This window comes from Salmo trutta, chromosome 23 (assembly GCF_901001165.1).
Source record: "Salmo trutta chromosome 23, fSalTru1.1, whole genome shotgun sequence".
NCBI classification, from domain to species: domain Eukaryota; kingdom Metazoa; phylum Chordata; class Actinopteri; order Salmoniformes; family Salmonidae; genus Salmo; species Salmo trutta.
This window is the reverse complement of record NC_042979.1, coordinates 44,093,376-44,107,307: the sequence shown is the minus strand read 5'-3', so window position 1 is coordinate 44,107,307 and position 13,932 is coordinate 44,093,376. Positions and strand designations below refer to the sequence as shown.

At 41.0% G+C, this 13,932-nt stretch overlaps 1 protein-coding gene across 2 annotated transcripts in view; it reads left to right on the top strand.

The window, feature by feature from the left end:
* The first annotated feature begins 1,520 nt into the window (after positions 1 to 1,520).
* Positions 1,521 to 13,932, top strand: part of slc27a6 (solute carrier family 27 member 6) — a 38,470-nt gene continuing 26,058 nt past the window's right edge. The window contains exons 1-4 of one of the 2 annotated variants that reach the window (XM_029710477.1): positions 1,521 to 2,177; positions 3,387 to 3,596; positions 6,957 to 7,115; positions 13,407 to 13,531. In XM_029710477.1, coding sequence (XP_029566337.1) covers positions 1,691 to 2,177; positions 3,387 to 3,596; positions 6,957 to 7,115; positions 13,407 to 13,531 — 981 coding nt within the window. In that variant the 5' untranslated portion in view covers positions 1,521 to 1,690. The remainder of the gene's footprint in view (positions 2,178 to 3,386; positions 3,597 to 6,956; positions 7,116 to 13,406; positions 13,532 to 13,932) is intronic. The other variant, XM_029710478.1, reaches the window with a different exon arrangement.

Below are 13,932 nucleotides of genomic sequence, written 5' to 3'. Positions count from 1 at the left end.
TTTATACGAATGTTCCTTGTAGCCTACTAAAAAGTTACAATAAATAAACACTGGTGTCTAGGTAATAATTCAAGAAAACGTTGGTTCGTGGTAGAGCATTGTCACAGACATACGTAGGCTTACATCCATACAAGGTCCAAAGGTTCAGGGCACTGAATGACCGTCTAGGGCATATTAGGGTCAGTCAGTCAGTGACCTAAAACTTTTTCAAACAGTCAGTGTCTGTGTTTTTAATTCTGTAAGCCAGTAAATTCAATTTCAGACTGCCGACTGGGAAGAGTAGCATAAATAGCTGGAATTATTGCATCAATTGCAAATTAAGTATCGTCACAAGCACATGTGTTGGTTGCTGAAACAAAAGGCCTCGTTTAAACCAATCCTTGTAAACTACGCAGAAGGTTGAAAAGTAGCTCTGGCAGTGTTATCTGTGGCAAAGATGATGATGTTACATTAACATTTACATTTTACATTTAAGTCATTTAGCAGACGCTCTTATCCAGAGCGACTTACAAATTGGTGCATTCACCTTATGATATCCAGAAGAATGTTGTTACATTCAGAAAGATTATTGTTAAAGGCCTAGTGCAATCAAAATCTAGATTTTCCTGTGTTTTATATATATTTCCACGCTATGAGGTTGGAATAATACTGTGAAATGGTGAAAATTATGATAATGCCCTTTCAGTGTAAGAGCTGTTTGAAAAGAGTGGTTTCCGCTCAGTCCACTCCCAGATAGTCCTAGCTAAATTTTTGCTTGAGAAATTCCTCTTTGCTAAAAAAAATTATTTGTGTTTGTTTTCAATTAAAATGGTCAAAAATAATCACCGTAAAGTACTTAATTGTTACCCAGAAATAATTTTAAATTGAAATAAATAAAAAAAAACAGCTGCATTGTACTTTTAAAATTAAACTGACAGTTTCTGCAAATTAAATTGTGAATAAAAGATTTCACAATATTAATTCTGAGTGAGGTATAGCCTACTGTCCCTGGCCTGAAACAATGTCCTCCTGGCACTTTAGGACAGGTAGGGTAGCAATAGGTGTCAAAAGAACAGCTTGACCTATCCATGTTGGGGCCAAAAGGCCTGTATTAGCATGGACAGCGCCATTGAGGGTTTCCACCATTTTAATGTAGTCAACTTGGTGTGACTTCTAACTTCATTGGCCTTATCCTTCCTGCTGACGCACTTGGAGTCATGTCCAACCGGGTCATTGGAGGGATCAGCCAATTGTGAAGAACAACAGTGACTACTTTAAAATGGAGATAGCCTCAATGGCCCTGCCCATGCTGTCACAGACGCTATAATGGGCACAGATACAAAAGATGAGTCCTCTATCTATCTCTATGGACCTATCTCGGTTTTACAACTCTATATCCTGGGCGTGGTTGATATTCTTGAACAACGGCAAGAATGTTGACTTAGGTCTTTACACATTTTGCTACAACCTGTCAGACTGGAGCGAAACGTGCTCTTGTAAGGACACTCCCCTTTAGCGGTTGTACAACAAGAGTCACATGGTTCCATGTGCGTTTCATAAGTTCAGAGAGCCAGCTAAGACTTGAACTGAATTCGCGGCTCTCCTTTACATCATTTTGTTACAATGCATTGCTCGGGACAGTGACATCCACGGCGTCTCTAACATTGTCTTATTCTAGAATTTTCTAAGGAATTGGTTTGGAACTGGCGCGATGTTTTTCTCGTTGGGATGGGTGACAGCTCTAGTGGCTGGTATTTTCTCCCTGCACGTTGTACAGAAACTGTGTTTCCCTTACTTTTGGAAAGATGTTTTTTATTTAATGAAAGTCATCCGATACGGCGCACGTCTGGAGATATTCAAAATTACTTCAAATGTTGTCACTATCATTGACAGATTCGTCCAACAGGCAGAGCGAATTCCCACAAAACCTTTCCTTATATATGAGGGAATAACGTACACCTATCAAGACATTAACGAGCGGAGCAACAAATTGGCGAATGTCTTCCTCGAGCAGGGCACGTTGAAGAAAGGGGACTCCGTTGCTCTTCTGATGAACAATGAGCCCGACTTCATCTGTGTTTGGTTCGGATTGATCAAACTCGGATGTTCAGTGGCTTTTCTTAACACAAACATTAAGTCCAGATCGTTGCTACATTGTTTCAACTGCTGTGGGGCCAAGACTCTTGTTGTTGGTGCAGGTAAACGTTTAATATAGTCTACTTATCAGTTCATCAATGTCGCGTAGGTTGTTGTCGGCCAATCGGTAGTGTGACATAATAATTAGATAATAACTGTTATTAGCCTACCACACGACCGCCGTATTGTGTTTTTTTTTTAGATATATATTTTTTAAAATTAAATGTGTCCAAAGACATTTAATGGAAAAACATTGTTCCCCTAGTTGTAGCCCACACCGGATATGTTTTGACCGACAGCTGTCATTCTTTCCAGAAGCCTTACGAGCTGAAACAGTGTTGTGAAACGGGGATGCTCTAACAAATGTGCTTGTGTATACTCCCACTGAATTCTACGAAGTCCTATTGGTGTTACGAATTTTTGCCTACACACAGTCGTTGACAACGAGACATATCAACATGAGTAAGCTTGTTAAGTCCATATGGCCATGTTACCAAGGATGAAGCTTATTAAGGTGACTAGGTCAAATGCACAGTCAATGTAAATTGTATTCCTATACATTATGGTCTGGTTTTCCCAGACACACAAAGTCATGGACCAAAAAGCACTCGGAGATTCTCAGTTGAGCAATACTTTTAGTCCAGGACTATATGGTCTCATCAAACCATGTGTAAAGCAGTCTGGTTCATAATGCTATTACCATTTATGCTATAATTCTAAATGGCCCATACACTTTGTATGATCAGCAATTAATGTCTTCATCATAGACAACTAACATTTTTTTTTGTAGAAGCTCTTATCCAGGACAACTTACAGTAGTGAGTATGTTTTTTTGTTTTTTTTTGTACTGGTCCCCCCCCCTTTGGGAATTGAACTAACAACCCTGGAGTTAAGTTATAGACTGTTTTCTCTGCTACCGCATGGCAAGCGGTACCGGAGCACCAAGTCTAGGACCAAAAGGCTCCTCAACAGCTACAGCTACCATCATCAGTGACAATATGTAATTTAACATACTTTGACAGTATACAATCCTCATTTGAGATTGTCATGCATTTCACACACAGGATAACGGATTGATGTCAATGGAGGAAACATGCAAACACTTGACAATATGCGTTGAACATAATGGTACAGCATTAGTGTCCAGAAGCAAACCCTTACATTTATTTAACCTAGTCCCAGATCCATTTGGGCTGTCTTTCCTGGACAAGGCAATTATTGAGTGATTCACCCTATTCAATAACTCATTCACTTACTATTATTCCTCTCAGACCTGTTGGACTCTTTGGAGGACATCTTGCCCAGTTTCCTGGAGGACAGCATCTCGGTGTGGGTCATGAAGAACGAGAGCAGCCACACGGAGGTCCAGACACTGCTAGATAAGATGGACCAGGCGTCGGACAAGCCCACCCCGCCTGCCCTGAGGGCTGCCACCTCCCTCAAGGCCGCCACCCTCTACATCTTCACCTCAGGGACCACTGGTGAGTCTAGTACATGTTCATTTGTCATTTAGTTATACGTTAAAGGGGAAGTTCACGATTTTACAACTTGACGTTTGATGGTTCCTCAACTTGAAGGTAGTCTATATGGGCCAGGAGAAACTGTAAACCATAGTTTGGTTTTCTAAACAGCCACTACAAACTTCAGCTATCTTTAGCCACCACTAGCAAACAGTCAATGGAAGTGATGGGGGCCAAATCACCTTCAAGTTCAATTCTGAACTTCCCCTTTAATTTCTATTTAGTTGCATGTTAATCACTTATTAGTTGCATTTTAATTAAATGAATGACTCATTAGTTAGCACTTAATGAGTGTTTTCCTCTGAGGAGGCCCATTAGTAAGTACGGGATTGTTAGTATAACATCACCCTAAATCATCACTATGTTGCGTTGTTTTAGTTTTTTGGTGGGAAACCATCTCTTTCACCCCTGCTAAACAAGCTGATTGTCCTTGAGGGAGGTCAGACTAAACTCTCGTGACTGAATTTGTTTCTCAGTCAGGTTTCCATCCAATTGGCGACAGATTTTCATGCGAAGATTAAAAAATCAACATAAATATAATATGCGTATTGGTCTCCCGAATGGCGCAGTGGTCTAAGGCTGTGCCACTAGAGATTCTGGGTTTGAGTCCAGGCTCTGTCGCAGCCGGCCGCGACCAGGAGGCCCATGGGGCGGCGCGCAATTGGCCCAGCGTCGTCCGTCGTCTATGTTAGGGAGGGTTTGACCGGCAGGGATGTCCTTGTCCCATCGCGCACTAGCAACTCCTGTGGCGGGCCGGGCGCAGTGCACGCTGACACGGTCGCCAGGTGTACAGTGTTTCCTCTGAGACATTTGTGCGGCTGGCTTCCAGGTTAAGTGGGCATTGTGTCAAGAAGCAGTGCGGCTTGGTTGGGTTGTGTTTCGGAGGACGCGTGGCTCTTGACCTTCGCCTCTCTCGACCTTCGCCTCTCCCAGCGATGAGACAAGACTGTAACTACCAATTGGATACCACGAAATTGGGGTGAAATATAAATAATAATAATGTGTATTTTCCTATTCAGATATGCGTTTCCATCAAATTGACTCAAATGGCTGTGCTTGATGACGTATTGGACATAAAAATTACTTGTGGTTAAATTCCAATGTACCGAATAAAAATACAGAATAGCTGGGTTTCGATAACATTTTTAATTCTACTGATTGTTTTGTCACTAAAAATGTTGCGTTATATAGCGAATGTGCCCACTAATGTCTTGACGCATGCTCTCTAGCCAACAGCTCACAGATACAGGGTGGCTATAGCCTTTATGATGAGATTATTATGGACAAAAAAGCAAGATTATTTATCAAACGACAGTCAAGCATCGATCATCATGTCACCAGAATTAGACCTTTGATATTTATTGGAAAGGAGCATCATGTTCATCACGGTGCACTTTGATCACCCTGTTAAGTTCATCATCATGTATTTAATCTGTAGCCTAATAAACTGCATGGTTTCCCAAGTCGTAGTGGGACGACCACACAACATATCATTGCATGACTCCCAAGTGTGCTTCGATATTATGGTTATTATATCAATACTTGCGCATAAAAGCGTTTCTACCGCCATTTCTCGCATAATATATTTTATAGACCCAAAAAGATCCCACCTTGTCTAGCGTATTTTATTATGTTGACATTTGGAAAGTTTACTTACATATTTTCTGTTTCCATCAGGCCTGTCGTGACTTTAAAAATTTTTTTTATCCAACATGTACTTTACTCGCATAAAAAGGTTGGATGATAACCTGGTTAGTAAGACTCAACTAACACGGGGTTTAGATGGGGGGGGGGTCCCTGTAAATAATACAATTTGAATTAGTTTGGCTAGGTCAATAATGACATGGAGTGTGTCCCAAATGGTATCCTATTCCCTTTATAGTGCATTACTTTTGACCTGGGCCCATAGGGTTAAAGTCAAGTAGTGCACTATATAGGGAATAGGGTGTGTTTGGGGCGAAGAGATTATTATTATTATTATTATTATTATTATACAAGATGGGAATAGAAGTGGGATTAAGGGCTAAAGCCAGGTCCTTTTCATGTTTGAATAAAATAATGATTTATTTCCTGTTGTTCATGGAACTTTCCCTGACAGAAATATGAATCAACAGGTGTACCTGAAAGAACATCATGTTGCTAATGTTGTGTTTTAGTGGAGCCGTTCGTTCTTGACTGTAGAACACACCACTCTTAACTTTGAATGGGTTGAACATCTTTTGGTTCATATGTCTGAATGTAGACATTGAAGGTCAACATACCACCATCCTGTACCACAGTGGAACGATGCAATGATATCTGACCATCCTGTACCACAGTGGAACGATGCAATGATATCTGACCATCCTGTACCACAGTGGAACGATGCAATGATATCTGACCATCCTGTACCACAGTGGAACGATACAGTGATATCTGACCATCCTGTACCACAGTGGAACGATGCAGTGATATCTGACCATCCTGTACCACAGTGGAACGATGCAATGATATCTGACCATCCTGTACCACAGTGGAACGATGCAATGATATCTGACCATCCTGTACCACAGTGGAACGATACAGTGATATCTGACCATCCTGTACCACAGTGGAACGATGCAATGATATCTGACCATCCTGTACCACAGTGGAACGATGCAATGATATCTGACCATCCTGTACCACAGTGGAACGATGCAGTGATATCTGACCATCCTGTACCACAGTGGAACGATAGTGATATCGGACCTCTGTTCACTTTTTATATAATGTGTTGTATTGATTTACTCCCATGTCCTTTCATCGTGGCCATCTCTACAAGGTCAATTCAGATAGGATGTGGTTAATAATACAGTCGCTCTGCAATTATTATTATTATAAGAGACATTTTCAAAGTTGGATAGGGATATTGCAGTCTGCATGACATTTAGAAATCAAATAAGTTGGGGTAGGTATTTTTATGACGTGTAGGCGTTTATTTGATTTGTCTATGTTATGGCATGTTCCCAAGAGGAGGATCAGACTCCGCTTTCATATTGAAATATGTTGCACACAGGAGCCATTTTGTCGGTGAACAGCCACCACACACCGGGGTGAAGTTTCCCCTACGTACAGCTGTAGGATCAGCTTCCCTTCCCCCAATGCAAACCGTAACTATTAGAGGGGAAAATACTAAACTGACCCAAGATCAGTGTCTAGCAGCAACTTCACCCTACACCTACAATAAGACAGTAAAGAGGGGCTAAGAGTGATGAGCCTTATGTGAAAACGTGTGTGTGAATAGCATTCTCCCGTGGTTGTCGTAATGTTGGTTGATCGGTTGTGTCGGTGTTGTTGCAGGTCTGCCTAAGGCTGCGGTTATCACACACCTCCAGTCCCTGAAGGCTGCAGCAGGGTTCTGGGCCTACGGTGGGTCTGAAGATGACGTGATCTACATCCCCCTACCGCTCTACCACAGTGCAGCCTCTCTCATCGGCGTCGGGGGAACCATCGAGATGGGTAAAGGGCACCAGTATGGCTTTAGAACACTCTCTATTGGCTCTGTTCAAATACTTTAAAGATGCATCATTCCTTCCTTCCTCTCATATTTCCTTCCTTCCGCCAGCAGCATACCACCTTGTATTCCATTGCTTGCTTGACTCTGAAACTAAGGTCGGTCCTAGTAGTTCACTGGATGGGGGACCAAATGTAGCTGGAAGTGGTGCTGGAGGGCCAGTAGGGGGCCCTATTTCCTCTGGTCTAAGGAGAGTCCAATATCCCAGGGCAGTGAAGGGGACATTGCCCTTCAGTGTGTAGGGTGCATCTTTCGGATGGGACGTTCAAACAGGTTTCCTGACTCTCTGTGGTCACTAAAGATCCCATGACACTTATCGTAAGAGTAGGGGTGTTAACCCCGGTGTCCTGGATAAATGTCTAATATGGCCCTCGTATCATCATGGCCACCTAATCATCCCCAGCTTCCAAAACTACTCATTCTTCCCCTAAAGTGCCAGATGGGATATTCTATTGGTTCCTTTGCACTCAATCAAACTCGGCTTAAGTATTTGAAAGAACACATACTATTTGAATGCAGGTCTGTATGATAGATATTCACTGAGTGTACAAAGCATTAAGGACACCTGCTCTTTCCATGACATAGACTGATCAGGTGTATCCAGGTGAAAGCTAGGATCCCTTATTGATGGCACTTATTAAATCCATTGAATTAGTGTAGATGAAGGGGAGAAGACGGGTTAAAGAAGGATTTTTAAGCCTTGAGACATACAGTGGGGGAAAAAAGTATTTGATCCCCTGCTGATTTTGTACGTTTGCCCACTTACAAAGAAATGATCAATCTATAATTTTAATGGTAGGTTTATATGAACAGTGAGAGACAGAATAACAACAAAAAAGTTCAGAAAAACGCATGTCAAAAATGTTATAAATTGATTTGCATTTGAATGAGGGAAATAAGTATTTGACCCCTCTGCAAAACATGACTTAGTACTTAGTGGCAAAACCCTTGATGGCAATCACAGAGATCAGACGTTTCTTGTAGTTGGCCACCAAGTTTGCACACATCTCAGGAGGGATTTTGTCCCACTCCTCTTTGCAAATCTTCTCCAAGTCATTAAGGTTTCGAGGCTGACGTTTGGCAACTCGAACCTTCAGCTCCCTCCACAGATTTTCTATGGGATTAAGGTCTGGAGACTGGCTAGGCCACTCCAGGACCTTAATGTGCTTCTTCTTGAGCCACTCCTTTGTTGCTTTGGCCGTGTGTTTTGGGTCATTGTCATGCTGGAATACCCATCCACGACCCATTTTCAATGCCCTGGCTGAGGGAAGGAGGTTCTCACCCAAGATTTGACAGTACATGGCCCCGTCAAATGATGCGGTGAAGTTGTCCTGTCCCCTTAGCTGAAAAACACCCCCAAAGCATAATGTTTCCACCTCCATGTTTGACGGTGGAGATGGTGTGCTTGGGGTCATAGGCAGCATTCCTCCTCCACCAAACACGGCGAGTTGAGTTGATGCCAAAGAGCTCCATTTTGGTCTCATCTGACCACAACACTTTCACCCAGTTGTCCTCTGAATCATTCAGATGTTCATTGGCAAACTTCAGACGGGCATGTATATGTTTTCTTGAGCAGGGGGACCTTGCAGGCGCTGCAGGATTTCAGTCCTTCACGGCATAGTGTGTTACCAATTTGTTTTCTTGGTGACTATGGTCCCAGCTGCCTTGAGATCATTGACAAGATCCTCCCATGTAGTTCTGGGCTGATTCCTCCCCGTTCTCATGCTCATTGCAACTCCACGAGGTGAGATCTTGCATGGAGCCCCAGGCCGAGGGATATTGACAGTTCTTTTGTGTTTCTTCCATTTGCGAATAATCGCACCAAATGTTGTCACCTTCTCACCAAGCTGCTTGGGGATGGTCTTGTAGCCCATTCCAGCCTTGTGTAGGTCTACAATCTTGTCCCTGACATCCTTGGAGAGCTCTTTGGTCTTGGCCATGGTGGAGAGTTTGGAATCTGATTGATTGATTGATTGCTTCTGTGGACAGGTGTCTTTTATACAGGTAACAAGCTGTGGTTAGGAGCACACCCTTTAAGAGTGTGCTCCTAATCTCAGCTCGTTACCTGTATAAAAGACACCTGGGAGCCAGAAATATTTCTGATTGAGAGGGGGTCAAATACTTATTTCCCTCATTAAAATGCAAATCAATTTATAACATTTTTTACATGCGTTTTTCTCTATTTTTGTCGTTATTCTGTCTCTCACTGTTCAAATAAACGTACCATTAAAATTATAGACTGATCATTTCTTTGCCAGTGGGCAAACGTACAAATTCAGCAGGGGATCAAATACTTTTTCCCCCCACTGTAGATTGTGTTTGTGTGCCATTCAGAGAGTGAATGGGCAAGACTAAATATTTAAGTGCCTTTGAACGGGCTATGGTAGTAGGTGCCACCGGTTTGTGTCAAGAACTGCAACGCTGCTGGGTTTTTATAAGCTCAACAGTTTCCCATGTGTATCACGAATGGTCCACCACCCAAGGACATCCAGCCAACTTGACACAACAGTGGGAAGCGTTGACGTCAACATGGGTCAGCATCCCTGTGAAATATTTGACACCGTGTAGAGTCCACGCACCAACGAATTGAGGCTGTTCTGAGGGCAAAAGGGGGGCAGAGGGGTACAACTCAATATTAGGAAACTGTTCTTAATGTTTTGTTCACTCAGTGTAAGATGGTTTGTTGAGACATTCACTTTTTCCTGTCCAAATGTTTCATAACAAATACACGATACAGTAGGTTTGTTTCTTAATGAAAGACAGGAACAGTAGACAGTAACAGCCAGGGCAATGTGAAATCATTATTTTTATTCCCACACTCGTTATGAATTCTGATTTACATGCGTAAGGTAGAAACCATCATTTGTCTTTCCTGCATCAGTGTTGTTACTATACCGAGTCCTCTTTCAAGAGTGCTTCCTAGGGTGTCTCAAATGGCACCCTATTCCCTCTATATAGCACACTACTTTTGACCAGAACCCTATGGATCCTGTTAAGAAGTAGTGCACTATATAGGGAATAGGGTGCGATTTTGGACGCATGCTGTCTCTTTGTGTTTCTAATGCCTCTGCAATCACTGGGGCGACCACAGCTGATCCTTAATTTCTCCTCAATTAGCATCTCAGCTAATGCTTTCAGAGCAGGACGAGCAAACGGGTGCATCGTGTACACCAGCAAGTTGCTACCCAATAGACCGTTATTGTGATGACGTCCACTCAGTGAAAGTTTCGGGCCCTTTGTGGTTGTAAGTTGACCAACAGTAACCGGCTGAGGCTACAGTTTTGCTGGTTGGAAATGATTTGTCATTTGTGAATGATTTTCACAGATTTGGAGGACAGTATGGTAACTTAAAGCAGAATATGGTAACTTAAAGCAGAATATGTAAACACAAAAAATACAAAATGGGCTTTCTCAATACTATGGTGGCTTCAGACTTATTTTTATTTTTGATTGGTGCACATTTATTCCAAGTAACAGCAAAGTTGACAGTACAACTTCCTCACAACACACATTTGCTGTCTGGAAAACCTGGGACAGGTCAAGGACCTGTCAATAACACTCAGTCCACTTTTTTTTTTAGCATATTTACTCAGTGTGGAACACAACACTTGGCACTTTGTTACCTCTTATCTCTGAAGGACCTCGATTAGGCACCACTTGTTGTTCTAAGTGAGGGTTTACTATAGGCTGTGTGGAGAGTGAGGGTTTACTATAGGCTGTGTGGAGAGTGAGGGTTTACTATTGGCTGTGTGGAGAGTGAGGGTTTACTATTGGCTGTGTGTTTGAAGAACTCAAATGGCGGCCTGTACATGAAGGCGTTAGGGGCGGTGCCCCACTTGTGATTGGTCAAAAAAATATATATGTAATACCATTTTTTAAAAATAAAATCCAATTTTATTTGTCACATGCTTTGTAAACAACAGGTGTAGACTAACAGTGAAATTCTCATGGGCCCTTCCCAACAGAGGAAAAAAAGAAAAGTAATAATAAATTAACAATGAGTAACGATAACATGGCTATATACACGGGATACCAGTACCGAGTCAATTGAGGTAGATAAGTACATAGAAATAAAGTAACTAGGCAACAGGATAGATAATAAACAGTAGCAGCAGCGTATGTGATGAGTCAAAAAACGTAAGTGCAAAAAGAGTCAATGCTACTTAGCACTTATGGCTTGGGGGTACAAGCTGTTCAGGGTCCTATTGGTTCTAGACTTGGTGCATCGGTACCACTTGCAATGCGGTAGCAGAGAGAACAGGCTATGACTTGGGTGGCAGGAGTGTTTGACAATATTACGCGAAAGCAAACATATAAACGCAACATGTAAAGTGTTGGTCCAATGTTTCATGAGCTGAAATAAAAGATCCCAGAAATGTTCCATACTCACAAAAGGCTTATTTCTCTCAAATGTTATGCTCAGATGTTTACATCCCTGGGTGTGGCATATCAATAAGTATTTATGTCTGTAATAAAGCCCTTTTGTGGGTAAAAAAAGGGCCAGGCTCCCCAGTGCGTGGGACTATGCCCACCATGACTGCACCCCCTGCCCACAAATCCATAGATTAGGGCCTAATTAATTCATTTCAATTAACTGATTTCCTCATATGAACTGTAACTCAGTAAAATCTTTGAAATTGTTGCATGTTGCATTTTATATAATTCATGAATAAAGTCCATAAAAGTGTGGTTTTATATAAATTTGACTGTTTTAAAAACAAGCTGTTACCTACTAGGCTACTCTCAACCGCTGGGCCTTGCGGACGCCCCTTCAAGCTAATGAGCAGTCATTCTGACTGCAACACTCTTAACAGTGTAGTTAATGGACCTATATTTCATATATGCTATCGCAAAAATAATAATTTGGTTGTGTTTATGAAGGCCTTGGGTAACATTAGAATACGATTTTGTATTTTATTTCAAATAAAGCTATAGCATTTTCATTACTTTATGTTACTGTAGGCTATATGTAAAAACAAAGAAAACGCTAAAAATGTGTTCAATTATGAGCAGTCAAAATGACTGCTTTAGTCGTTCTAATGTTAAATGCTGTCCTAACTTGCCATCATGGTAATGGCTGTACAATTAAAGGGGGAAGTTCAGTATTTTACAACTTAATGGGGGCAGCTAGTGGTTAGAGTGTTGGGCCAGTAACCGAAAGGTTCCCGGGATCGAATCCCCGAGCTGACAAGGTAAAAAAAATATGTTCTGACCCTGAACAAGGCAGTAACCCACTGTTCCCCCTGTAGGCCATCAGTGTAAATAATAATTTGTTCTTAACTGACTTGCCTAGTTAAATAAAGTTTTTTTTATTTTTATGTTAGGTTTTAATGTTCCTCACCCTGCAAGTCTAAGCCAGAATTGTTTAGATATTTAATTTAGAAATGTTTTTTAGTTTTTTATTACAAAATGATTTGATGAAACATTTAATTTGGCCTTTACTGCTATAGCCTATAGAAAGTCATTGAAAAGCACATTTTGTACATGGCAAAACACAGTAAAAAAGTACATAATTAGGAATAAGGTTTTGAAGTATCTGCCCTATATCTATCTGAGAGATCTAAGAATTATTTTGTCGGTTTTTATTTTATTTATTATTATTTTATTTTTTTCTTGTCTGGATCCTCTCGTGTAGAAAAACACAGCTTTTACAAGCCCCGTGTTATGAAATAGGCAAAACTTTAAATTCAAAATGACGTCATCATGTGACGGTCAGTCGACTCTCTCTCTCTCTCTCTCTCTCTCTCTCTCTTATTTTTTAATTTTTTTAAAGTAGTCTCTGGGCCAATACAAACTCCAGTCCATACTTTGATTTATTTTAAATAGCCACTACAAACTTCAGATAACTCTAGGCACCGCTAGCATAAAAACCAATGGCAGTGGTATGGGCAACCGTGCAATTATCAAGTTGAACTTAATGTCTCTGTATAAAGTGTTTTATAAGACATTTATAAAGAATTTGTCAAGCATTTATTAACAGCTTATAAGAAATACAATGTAATAAATCTTTATCTGTATTTGAGGCAACTTAACTACTTCTTCTTGTATATATATTAGTATATATATAGTATCTAAATCAGCAACATGTTCCTGCTAGGGAATAGTCAGCCGAGTGAGTTTCCTCCCTCTATTCTTTTCTCCCTCCATCCCATATGGATCATGAGAGCTTTCTATCTCTGACATTTTGATTTATATTTCTCTGTGATTTTAAATGTGATGTGTTTTCTCTCCCCCAGGCGCTACCTGTGTCTTGAAGAAGAAGTTCTCAGCCTCACAGTTCTGGAATGACTGTATAAAATACGACGTGACCATCTTCCAGTATATCGGCGAACTCTGTCGATATCTGTGCAACCAGCCTAAGGTAATAATTACTCATTTTGGCATGGTTCGCCCCTTTTTTCTCAGTATAATATCTTCATTAGTTTATTTTTCTTTCAGAGGTGTACAACCTGTACTTCAATGTCCTTCTTTAACCTCTATTTGTTCTATCTTTACTTAGTACAGTCAGTCCCTTCAGAAAGTATTCACGCCCCTTGACTTATTCCACATTTTGTTGTGTTACAGCCTGAATTCAAAATTGATTCAAAAAATAATCTCACCCATCTACACAATACCCCATATTGACAAAGTGAAAACATGTTTTAAGACATTTTTGCAAATGTAGTGAAAATGAACTACGTAAATATATAATTTACATAAGTATTCACACCCCTGAGTCAATACATGTTAGAATCACCTTTGGCAGCGATTACAGCTGTGAGT